We start from the raw sequence: 12,330 nt of genomic DNA, 5'->3' as shown, positions 1-12,330 counted from the left end.
CAGAAGACCCACTGGTCTTGGTGGGAGGAGTCCAGGTCATAGAATGAGTTCTCTTAGGACTCTCTCCTGGGCCGGGGAAAGCCTGACCATGGAGCCAGGGTGCTGAGAGCTGCCTGAAGCACAGCTGTGAGAAGACGTTCAGAATCAACTCCTGGCAAAGCAGGCACCTCCCTAGAACATGTGCCTGCCGTAGAGAAGCCAGATGAAAGAGCTCTACATCTTTTGTCACACCAGTAGTGCATTCAGATGGCAGTAAGCCTTTTGGGAAGCCATGCTAAAATCCTGACCGCACACATTTTCCTGAACAGTATTTCTACCCATGTCAATAACTATTCAGATTCAGTGTTCAAAGTAAAAAAGATGTCGTGATGGTGTCCTCCTGGGGCTGGGCAGTGGCGTGCTCGCTCCAGGTGTTGCGAGGAAAGTTTATGACAGCTTTGCCACGGCTAGTGGGCACTGCCTGAGGAACTGTCCTGAGCTCCCCCCAAAATATGCACAGAGCCTGGGCTACTGCTGGCCATAGGAGCCTGGAGTGCCTGCAGAAAAGTAAGTAGCCTCACCAATGGGTGTGCATCTCAAGAGTAACTTGCTTCCCATCCAGTTTTAGGTGGGGACAGGTGTACTCTTTTTTTTTTTTTTTTTTTTTTTGTGAAGGCCAGGCTGGCATCTTTCTAAATCCTGGGCATGTGTGGTAGAGAGCAAACCATCACCTAGAAAGAGCGTGGTGATTCTGAGACTACTATGGAAGGCCAGGCAGAGTTTTGCGATGCAGGGCCCTACAAGCTCTGTCGGGGGAAAACAAAAGGAGCTGCAGTGGCCTCATGAAGACAGTTGTTAGGATTTGGGACTTGTCCTTCCTCTCACTGCATCTGCTACCCTTGGTGTTCCTTGGGCAACAGAGCACTGCTTTCCTATGGTCCCACGGGAGTAGGACAGTTAGCGCCACATCCTCAGTCACCCTCACCAGCATCATGAGGGCAGGAGGGTTCCCACTGGATACATATGAGTGGGACAGTGCAGCACAAGGCCGGCATGGTTGGTGTTTGCATGACCCTGGCATGTGCCACACCCTGGAGCTTTTCCCTAGAAACTCTTCAGTGCAAAGAAAGAAGACTAGAAGAAGACTGATGGGTCTAGAGTACCAGCCCATCAGTGACTGGATGACCAGTTTTTCCAGAATGGTTTCTGGCTTGCATGCATTGGTCCTATACTCAGAAGCCATTAACTTCCAAGCCATAGAGTCACCAGCCCTGGGACACGCAGAGAAAATGAAGACCATCAGCAAAGCAGTTCTAACTCCAGCCTTTATGCCCTTGGTATGGTCTTTGCGCTTGTACACATGATACCACAGACGTCCCTTAGCAATGGCTGTTTGTGTGCAAAGCTCCCCATGACACTGGGCTGTTAATACAATGGGTCAGTTCATTTGAATCAAGCAAATGACAATTTTTGCCTTCTAAACCAGAGCTTCCTGGAAGGCAGCTCAGTTCCATCCGAGGGGCAGGATGGGCACTCAGTGTCTGCCTTGCACACCTGGATCACTCACACTCTTAGGAGTGACAGACAGCCAACCACAGACTGCCCCAGATGAAGGGCTCTTCACTTTTCTCTGCATGGAGTGGGCTGGAGGGAGAAATCCCTGGGCCACTGAGGCAGTGCTCCCTCTCAGCTCCTCCTCTTAAGAGGACTCCAAACCAGAAGCCATGTGCGGGGCTGGTGAGCTTGGCCAAGTCTAGAAGGCCAACCAGAGATTTGCTTCTGTGAGTCCTTCCAGGCCACACCCAGCGCCTCAGCTCTCTTTGGACTTAGGTGACACTTTCGAGGAAGAGGCTCCCGGGATCCTGAGTGAGGCACCTGTCGGCCCGGCTGGAGAGGACCCAGGCTGCTCCTGGGCTGGCAGGTCTGGGAGGCTCCGCCTGCGCTCTCAGCCCTGCCGGGACTGGGACGGCACAGGGTCAGCGGTGGCGCCAGCAGCCCTGACCACGAGCACTAACAAACAATCATGTTTTTGCAAACAGAATCTTGATTGTGTTTACTCTTACTTTTCTTGTTTTTAAAAAAGGCAGTTCAGAAGATTTACATCATGATGGGGAAGTGAATAAATACCAGCACTTATGGTTCTTATAAATTTATGTTTTGAAGACAGCATAGCACTCAAGAAGAATCTGACTGTTAAGGTCGGTGAAACCTAGGAGAACAAATAATCAAATCAAGACTGAGTGGCGGCCAGAGGTGTCAGGTTCCACAAGCCAAGATTCCCATCCAGAGGCACATCCCCACAGAACTCCGCAAGTACCCAAGGCCCACTGAATTTGCCTTTGGTTCTGAAGTAGTCTAATCCGAACTCCTAGGGACTAATCAGATGGCTCTGGTGGCCCTGAGCCTGGACTCGGCAGCAAGGGGGGAAACTCAACCTTGTGCTTCCGAGTCTCAGCACCATGTTTCTGAATGTTCACCAAGGGAGAGTGTCGCAAGAACGGTCAATGGCTCTGTTACTGACTAGCCAAGGGACCTTATATAAGCCCCTTATATCTCTCTGTGTTCAGTTTCCTCAAGCATATCCCGATGAAGTGGTGGTCGGCTCTCCCAGCATCCTTCTGGATCTGGCTGGAAAGTCAGTTTGCTGTCTCCCTTTCAAAGAGATCTTCTCCGCCTGCCTGCCCAGGGCTCTGCTCACCTCAGTCCAGTCTATTAGAAGTTAGTCACCTGCGACCCCCTACTGGGAGATCAGGGGAGGTTCTCACTCCTGCTGCTGGAAGCACAGCCCTGAACTAGGTTTGGCCTCTGCCAACTGCCTATAAATTGGTGATGGTCTTTTGTCCTTAGCTTAAGTTTTCGTAAAAACCCACTGTGGGGTTAGTGGTGGTCTGGTGCTTAGATCTTTAGTTTGAATGAGTTCAAAGCTAGGCTTTCAGAAGGGGGTTTTTAGCCTGGGGCTTAATACCCCCTCCCCCAGTTTCAGTAACCACAGTGAAAACTTAATGCTAACCTTCCTTTATCCCCTTCACTGTGCCCACCTCCACACAGTGCTCGTCCCAAGCAGATAGGCAGTTTGAGAGGGATAAAACACAACTCGATACTAACCTTGTTAGATGTCTACTCAATTCATGAACTTCCATTTCAGTGCTTTTAAATTCATTGAGCTCCTTTCGAATGGCAGCCTGGGAGAAGGAGAAGAAGACCATGAATATGCAGAGGAGGCAGATGGGGATGAGTTCATTTTTTATTTTATTTTATTTCTAACAATATATCTATTTTTTCCTTTGAAAAAGCTGCACAAAATGGATTCTTTTACTGGGAGAAAAAAAGTCACCTGAGATAGCGTCTAGAACCTACCCTTAAATCTAAATTGCAAATGATTCTGTGTGGGATATTGACCAGAGCATCTTTTTCTTCCTGTTGTCACAGAGCTATTTTAGCTGGGCATCCCTAGTGTGGGTACCCCTACCCCACACTCCTGGGCTCCAGAGTACACATTTAAATATCAACCTCTCATCTTCCTTTGGGAAACAATCTAAGCTCATCACAGCCACAGCAATGCTTCACAATGGAAACTTCTAGAAGGGGTGGATTGCCTCTCCCCCAACTGTCCCTTTGATTTATAAAGCCTCTGTTCTTTGACAACTCTGCTGATGCTGAGTTAACATTTTTCACCATTACGAGTATATGGGATAGTTTGAATAACCTCAGCATATTCTGAGTTAAACCTGAATGATCTCATCCTTACAGCACTGCCCACCCAGGGGAGGGCTGGGTAATCAGACTGCAAAGACAGGTGAGGAAATCAAGGATGTCTGGGGTTGAAGGAAACCTCACTTTTTCCTCAGGGGCTGAAGTTTTAAACAGGTGCCCATTTGCAGAGCTCTTTCTAAGGCTGATATTTTCTTTGATGGGACTATCAAAGCACCGAGGGTTTGAGGATGGAAAGGCTTTAGGTAGTGTCAGAGTGGCTGGCCTCAGGAAGGAAGACATGCTAGTGTTTACGTGCCAGGTTATAAGCCTCAGAAAGGCACCACGTCCATTCGTCCATCTCCAGTGGCCTGGGAGGAACTGGACACTTTCTCCACCTGGACAGTTTCTCCTCAGAATTTGAGCATGTGCATGTGGAGTTGCCTTGTCCCTGACGTTGGCAACACCCTTACCTGTGGTAAGCAAGCATGCTGCAGTGGGAGTGTGAACAAAAGAGAATGAGGTACAGGGCTCGCTTATGCTGACATCTACAGACACAACTGCCTGGAGTGCGGGCTTTGCCTGCGCCCGTTCCTGGGTCGTCCAGGATGAGCTCCTGTACAGGGAGGAGACGAGTGCTATGTTTAAGAGGAGGACAGGGTTTTCCACTGGTCAGGATCTGTGGGGTTGAGCCCTATGTGGGAAGCCATTTCCATAGGCCTCCGCCTCGGGCTACATCTGTTTCCCCGAAGTGCGGCAGCTCCCCTGTGAGTCCCTGATCCAGCCAGCGTGGGGGCTGCAGCTGACTGCCTCTGGTCTGGCATATAAAGAAGCCATGGCTCCGGGATGTGGCCAGCAGATGAGGTAGGACCCTTTTGGAGACAGTGCAGAGTACCTCAGAGTTGCCCACTGCCACATGTCCATTGGATTCAGTCATTATTTTAGACTATTTTTTAACAAAGGCCCTTAGCCCTCCAGTTCCTCATGGTGACTGGACTAGAATCATGAGCAATGACCAAGCAGGGTTTCATCTTAATACATGGTCTAGTGCACAGGTAGAAATGACTCATCATCAGCATCGCTGCGTTTCTTTTAAAAACAAACAGCTTCAGATTATTTCTGTTCTTTCTGCGTTCCACATGGATGAGGGTTTACTGCAATGAGGCATGTTTTGCTGCCTCTGTGATCTGTGTCCTGTGTTTCCCATTAGGTTACAAGAACTGCAAGCTCAATGACGCAGTCCCCTTTTGGTTCTGTGAGCCCCCCACTGGGTGCTAAGGAGTGTGTGTACCCAGAGGGCTGCCACCAGCGGGCGCCTGCTGACGCTCTCCCCTCCATCACAGCTTCCCATGCCACCCACCTCTGTGCGTGGCGCAGGATACCTGGCAGTCCTGCGCCTTCTCCAGAGCAGTGGAGACTCAATGCAGTGGCCCCGCTGATTACCTGGAGCACTGGGGAAAGGTGCTGGGGACACGGCCTGCCCAGTGGGCATGAGTGCTCCATTACTGGGACCGTGACCATGGGTTGGCTGTTGGTTTTAACACAGCATCCCAGGCAGCAAGGGAGAAATCCAGGATCAGGGGTCAAGAGCAAGGTGCAGGGACCTGCCACCCCTCTGCTTACTTTGTCGGCAGCAGTGAGGCGGGTCCATGGCTTGTCGGCCCTGCGATCATAGTCCTGAGCATCCGCCACCTCCACGTAGTCGCTGAAGCGGATGAGGATCTTCCTCTCCCGAAGTTCTTCCACTGTGGGCCTCTGGCTGAGCTGCAGGACAACAGACATGGACATAGTCACCCAGAGAAGTTTAGATCGCTTGTCCATTCCTGAACTTATAGATGTGTGTGCAAAATGAGGTCGAGAGAGGCCACTGAGGCATCACACAGCAAGGGAGGGGCAGGCCCAGGCAGGACCCAGGGCTCCTGACTCCTGCACCGGGACTCTTCAAGGATTCAGGTGGGATGGGGTTATTATTCCTTGAGTTACCTCCAGGCCTATCCAGATGGACAGCCAGTGTGGCTAGGCTTCTCTTTCATAAACATCGCAGTGTCTTGGTCTTTATAAGCAGCTGTCTTTCTGTGGGTGTGGGTGTCCATTGAGCATTTCCCCACATCTGTCCTACTTCTCACATCAGGTGATAGAAATCTTACACAAAGATTTTGTCTTATTTTGGATTTGTGAGTCCACATCTGTGTGTCAAACTGTGTGCTCTCTGAAATATGTATGGGTTTGTGAAGATTTTTATATACATGTGTTTCAGACACAAAACAGTGTATATGCAAGCTCTAGGTTATGCAGGTATGGGAAGGTGTTGACTAATGAGGTCAGAGGAGGCTCTGTCCCTCAAGAAGGTGAAATGAAAGGTCAGCCCAGCCAGGCTGGTATTACGCCAGGGTGGCTTGGGATGGGCCTCTGGATGGGTCTGTGGAGCGGGGACGAGACACGTGAGAAGAGAACTCATCCTTATTTATGCCTCTCCCTATGTCCCCCCCTGGCACCCTCTTTTGCTCTTTAACAACACGAGGCTGACGTTTCTAGTCTCTCTTCCTGTCACTAGGGTCACTTCCTCTGGAGCAGCATGGTGGCCTTTTGTTAGGATGCTGTCGATTCATGTTTAAGCAATATTATTTAAAAGCAACGTTTCCTTCAAGCCCTAGACTGCATTTACTTCTATTAATAGAAGATGCAGTCAGATAGCATCTCACCACAAAGGCCCACAAACAAGCCACACAAGGGGCACAGCCACTCTGGCCACCTGATTCTTACCATGCAGCGGCCGTTCACACTCACCAGGGCCAGGGTGCAGAACTTGCTGCCAACCAGCCCACATGGGCAAGCACGACTAGATGCCCGCCTGCTGGTATTAAATGGGATGGTGTTGTGTCTGCAAGGCAGGACCAGTGCAGCCACAGTTCCCTCCTGGCCAGCATTGAGAAGATCGGGGGATCAGAGGCCCCTAGGGCTGCGGCACGGGCCCACCTGCCTGGACCACATGCAGCTCTCCCTCAAGGTGGTTTTAGTTTGTCCCAAAGCAGCTCTGGTTTTCCTGGGATGGGACATTTCAGCATCAGTGCTGGCCCATCACAGGAAACCACATGGCTATGGCTCCCAGGCTCGACAGCCGGGATTGTTATAAACAAAAATGGTGGTCCAGCCTGACTAAGATGTGAGTCTAGGGAGCTTCTGAACTATTATTAAAATACATAGAAACACTTAATGATCCTCATATTTACCCCAGATAAAGGAGGATTTCTATTCAAAATCCCCGGTGCATGTTGCTTAGGACTAGCAAGATTTACTCCAGGGTTTTGGACAAAAGATACTCTTTTCAAAGTGTTCCATGACATGAGAAAGGTTGTCAAGTATGGAATTATAGTTCATTTTTCTGGAAATCATGACCTGGATTTTACTAATAGACTGTCAATGGCAGAGTCTGGAGTGAAGAGACAACCGAATGCTAGCTCTGAACATCAAGGTCTAGTTTTCATGTCTGAATCCCATGGGAATGCAAGACACGAGCTCTCCAAGTCAATAGGCACTGCGCCCAAATGCTGAGGGAAGGAGTGGGGGCACTGACTTCTGCTGGGAGGGTCTCAGTTGGTGTGTGAACCAACTAACCTATGCTTGTCAGGACTCTATGTGAGCTTGGGCTTGTGCCCCTGCTATGTAGGTCTTAGGAGATGTCCCTTTAGTTTGTGGCTGGTTATAGTCATCAGGGCATGTGACCCAAGGTCATTCCTCAGATACTGAGGAAGTGATCTTTGTGGCCAAAGTTGGCTTTCTAGGGATGATGCATGGGAAGAAGTGGTAGGGAGCAAGGGTTGCTGGCACTGTGTATCAATCGATGGCAGCAATAATATCATTTGCAACCAAATTCTCAACAGAAAAGTAAATTGAGACCCAAATTTCAGTATTAATAGCACCTAACCCAAGTGGATTCCTCCCTCCCTCCCTCCCTTCCTTCCTTCCTTCCTTCCTTCCTTCCTTCCTTCCTTCCTTCCTTCCTTCCTTCCTTCCTTCCTTCCTTTCTCACATCTATTTATCCATTTAGCTAATTTTATTTGGAAGGAGAAGGCAGGCATTTATTAAAAGAGCATAATTTTTAGGTGAGTATTGATTTGACTAAAGAAAATGACTGGTCTGTTGCTATCAGCATTGGCTGCTGTATTTGATTTTTCCTACTAGTACATTAAAATTAATAAAACTGTACTAAGGAAGTCCTTGGGCTGAGGGTCACTGAAAAGCAGCCACCACCACTGGCATATGGTCTCAGTATGATAAAGGCCCCAGAGAAAAAGAACTTGCCCAGAGTCAGGAGGTGGTGTGGGTTCCTTACCTGCTGCCAAGTCTACATTGCTGTGGACAAAAAGATGCGAAAGCTTCTTCTCTCCCTTCAAACAGTTATCCCTTCACTTCAACTCATTATTTCTAATTTCCCAAGCCAGTACCGGGGAGGGAAAGGCGGAAATTACAAGGCAGTGTTCCTGGGAAGGACAGGAAGCCAGGAGGAGGAAGAGGCCTTTCTCTTGTGTTGGAGAACTGCAGAAACCTGGGCCTTTTCACAGTCCTGTCCCTCATGCAGCCCTCCCCAGGGGGGACAGGGTGGGCTGGAGCCCTCCTCCCTCTCCTCCCTGACAAATCATGCAATTAGCCAAGTTTTTCTCTACAAAATTATATACTCTTTTTAAAGGGATAAGAATGAGATGGATGTTTAAGCATTTTCCTCTTACCAGTTTTTAGAAGCACTAAAGTTTAGAAGAATTTTCACGTCCCAGCAATCAACTCCAATGAACTTTATGAAAACTGTATGAAAATTTTTTTTCTGAACTGTCTAGATCTTTCTGTATCAGAAATGAGCAATCACAATCATTTCAAGTTCACACTTACAACAGTTCATGCACCCTATACCCACCCTCCTCATTAGTCTCAGGACAAAAGGTGCCCTGCACCCAAAGACTGCCTGGTCTTGAGAATGGAAAGAATCAGACCGAGACTGGGTTAAGTAAGGTCACTAGCTCCTATTATAGTTCCTCCCAGGATGAGCTGGCCTGCCATTGGCCTTTTAGGCACTTGTCCTACTATTTTTAATGGGGGTGGCATTTACTTGTCTCTAGAAGTTTGAGATGCTCTGAGAGAAGAGTGTTGAGAAATACAAGTCATCACCTTAATAATTGGTATGATATTTATGGTATTTTAGGATTTTGGAATTTCTCCCTTTGCATAATATTTCTGGGGAGAAAAAATTCATTTATAAACTTTTTAAAAATTAATTTTAATGGGACTCTTTACTATCTTGAGATTTAAGAATCTTTCAAGATGGTCACTGTAGGAGGCTGATTAAAACTGCTTTCATCAGACAGAATATAATATTATATCTTGTGTGTCATCAATTAATTAAATTTGTCAACATCCTCCAAGAATAGCCTCAGATAAGAGTTTATTATAAAGAGGCCACTTATGCAGAATTAAAGCCATTTGAGTCTATAGTGCATTGTCAAGCCATCTATTTTAGGGGTTAAATGTGTGTGTGTGTGTGTGTGTGTGTGTGTGTGTGTGTGTGTGTGTATATATATATATAAATTCTAGCTTTATGTCTTTTTTCTAAGTGTTTTTCAAACATCCTCAAGAAGTTTATCAGTACTTTAGGCTTTTTCTTAATTCAGTACTCCAAATTGGATTTAGCATAATAAAGTCAAATAGCTTTTAGTTAATATAGTCAAGCAAGAAAAATTCTTATGTTCCCAAGGTCATAGCAAATAAATATGACATACTTGAGCTGCTGATTTGGACGAGTTTCCAACTGCTTGATGGGGTAATAATACATTTTTTAAAATAAAATATTCACTATGATTGAAAATATAATGCACTTGACATCAAGTTGCTTGAGGGCAAGTGAATGTCACAAAATAAGTAACATAGAATGTCACCAAAGGACTGAAGTTCACGCAGCTGATCTGCCCACGGTCCCCTGGAGAGGTTCTGGAGAGTCATAGCTGCACACTCTGACAGTAGAGAAGGAAACACAGATGTCGCTTCCCATGAGCCAGCAGCTGCAAGGCCCCAGCGGCCAGCAGAGGGCACAGGAGTGGAAGGCAGCCAGCCTCCCCTGTCCCAGCTCACAGGATTTTCTCACCTTCCGAGTGAGCCTCCTCTTGATCTCTCTTTTCTCCTCTTGCTCCTCTTGTTCATTACGAGCTGAAAGAAACATCGAAGATGCTTTTGGTTTTGCCAACAGTGCTGCTCACAGGAGCACACTTGGAGGCTTCGAGGCTCTAGTCCAAGCGCCTCACAGTTTGAAAGGGGAAGAGAAAGCTTTTTCCCACCCCAGCCACACTTCTGCCTGTGCGGACACTTTCCAAGCAGCCTGCCTTGCTTCATTCAAATTGGTGGCTAGCAAGATGACCTTCTTACTTTGTTTTCTTTATGTCACACGAGGTTTTGAGTCTCCAGGCAGAAAGGCTGGGAGAGAAATGTGGCTTACAAGGCAAGGACGTAGGTCCTGAAAGAGTGGGGGTGCTGTCAGCAGCGACAGGGGCATGTGGGGAGAGGGGAAGCTCCCTTCTTTGGACAAGAATTGGGCCTCACTCAGCACTGCCTCTAGCCTCACGGTGGCTGCAGGGGGCTCATTGTGATACGGTGTCTGGGGCATTATGGGAGGGCTGGCCCTGCCCTCGGTGGGATGCTTGTCACCTGTGAGACAACAGAAACAAGGTAAGGCTAACACTGAATGCAAGCCTGGCTGCATGGGGAGGAATTTCAGAACACTCACCTTTCTCAAACCCTGACTCCATTTATTCTTTGACTCTTCCAAGAAGTCCACAGCGCATGTGTGAGGCCAGAATGTGGAATACAATGCCTGCGTTTAGACTTTTAAGGAGTGTCTTAGAAGAGCAGGTTCTGGAGCCTAAACGTTGCCAGCTTAATGTGGGGGGAGACCGACTCATCAGATGTTTAGAGAACCGCAGGTAAGAGGGTCTGGGAAAGGGAGCAGAGATTTGGAAGGCAGAAAACTTGGGCTTATTTCTCCTTTTGCGCTAACCAAATGACCTTGGATATATCCATTTCCTTCCGGGCCTTGGAATGGATGCATAGATATAATCATAACATTGGCTAAACTCATGAAAGTCGAAGGAGGCCTCTGACTCTTACCCACTAAGTTTCTGATGGCATTAGTGAAAGGCAGCTGCTCCAGTGTGAGTTTGGCACAGGGCACACTGAGTGCCCCGGGTATCCATTCTCTCAGTTTGAAATCACCAGTATTAAATTATGTTTCAATAACTAAAATTAATGTACCGTATGAGTGCACACTTGCAATTCAGTTGTTATGGAATAGGACAGATTTTTAAAAGAGGGAAGCCCCTGTGCACAGGAGTGGGATCCTGCCCCTCCTCATCAGCCCTGACAGCAGCAACCACAGACAGCTGACACCCATTGAAAGTGGCAACACCTCCTGTGGAAGGGACTAACTAAGGCAGTTCAGAGTGGGACTCAGGCCCCTGGGCGACACCAGCAGGCGCACAATTTGGCTGCCTGTGCAGATCAGGATCGTCTATGGGGGCAGCACTAGAAATGCCCATAGCCTGCTGGGGGCCAAGGCCGCCAGAGGTCCCCCCTATAGCTTGTTCCACAGTGTCCCAGACCCTGCCCTCCCACCATGGGAGCTCCTTACTTAGATTTAAAGATCCTATCTCCCTCTCAGAGTTACTTTAAAAATGCAAATCTCTTTTGGATAAAAACCGATTCAACTAGTCAGCGATTCATATCTTAGTATGAACTAATCTATTGGAGACAAATAAGTTGGGAGACCTGAGCCGGCTGCAGTGTGGGTGGGTGGAGGGAAGGCAAGGTCTAGGTGGGGTGACGGGTGCCTAGGAGGCAGCGCGAGGTACTTGGTCGAAGTGTACAAACTCACAGAATGTTAGGGCCATCAGGGGCCCAAGAGGCCACCTCATCTACCACTCTTAGTTTGTAAATGAGGATGTGAAAGCCTCATCTACAACAGCGGAGCTAAATAGCTGCTCTCACAGACACACACTGCTAATGAGTTAGACAAACAGCCCAGCTCTGTTTTCTCTCTAGAAGACACTGCATCTTGCCGCCTCATGTTTTGCCTGGGGTCAGCCCTCCTCATTACTGGTTATGGGCCTCGGAGGCTAGTCAGGGCTTTCTCACCCGACAGGCCTTTCCATGCCACGGATGCTGCCTTCTCTGCTCAAGCTTGGACCGGACATCTCCTGTGTGCATTTCTTAAGTCCCTTTCAGGGATGGGACCCCAAGACCACCTATGGAATCTATACCTTTAGTTCAAATCCATTTACAAACCCAGGGCAATGTTTCCCCAGGCTAATAATACCAAGGCAACCCAACTGGGCAACTGGGAGGAGAGGCCAGGCAGACATCACCCTGTGCCGATCATGCGCTCGGAGTGCACAGTGTGTCACTGGCTGCTGAACAGAGCGCGTCTTGTGTCCAGGGCTGGGTAGGGCAGGGCCGCAGGTCGGACCTGGGCTCCCACGCCTGTAGCCCTGTCGCCCCTGCGTACCTTCTCTAGCCCTTGGAGAAATGGCGCCTTCACAAGTTCAAGCTCAGAAAACACGTTTCAGAACAACTCGTTTGAGGGCGATTTCTTATTCCACTAAAAATGTCGTTTCACAATCAGATTGG

At 48.4% G+C, this 12,330-nt stretch overlaps 1 protein-coding gene across 1 annotated transcript in view; it reads right to left on the bottom strand.

Moving 5' to 3' along the window:
* Nucleotides 1-717: 717 nt before the first annotated feature.
* The window catches only part of PHACTR1 (phosphatase and actin regulator 1), a 555,275-nt gene continuing 543,662 nt past the window's right edge, over nt 718-12,330 (bottom strand). Inside the window, exons 13-16 of the mRNA XM_066377083.1 lie at nt 9,800-9,861; nt 5,293-5,433; nt 3,085-3,161; nt 718-2,188 (exon numbers count right to left, since the gene is read on the bottom strand). Coding sequence (XP_066233180.1) covers nt 2,173-2,188; nt 3,085-3,161; nt 5,293-5,433; nt 9,800-9,861 — 296 coding nt within the window. The 3' untranslated portion in view covers nt 718-2,172. The remainder of the gene's footprint in view (nt 2,189-3,084; nt 3,162-5,292; nt 5,434-9,799; nt 9,862-12,330) is intronic.

This window comes from Saccopteryx leptura, chromosome 3 (assembly GCF_036850995.1).
Source record: "Saccopteryx leptura isolate mSacLep1 chromosome 3, mSacLep1_pri_phased_curated, whole genome shotgun sequence".
In the NCBI taxonomy this organism is placed as follows: Eukaryota; Metazoa; Chordata; class Mammalia; order Chiroptera; family Emballonuridae; genus Saccopteryx; species Saccopteryx leptura.
Note: the sequence above shows the minus strand (reverse complement) of the source record. Positions and strands in the feature narration are given on the sequence as shown.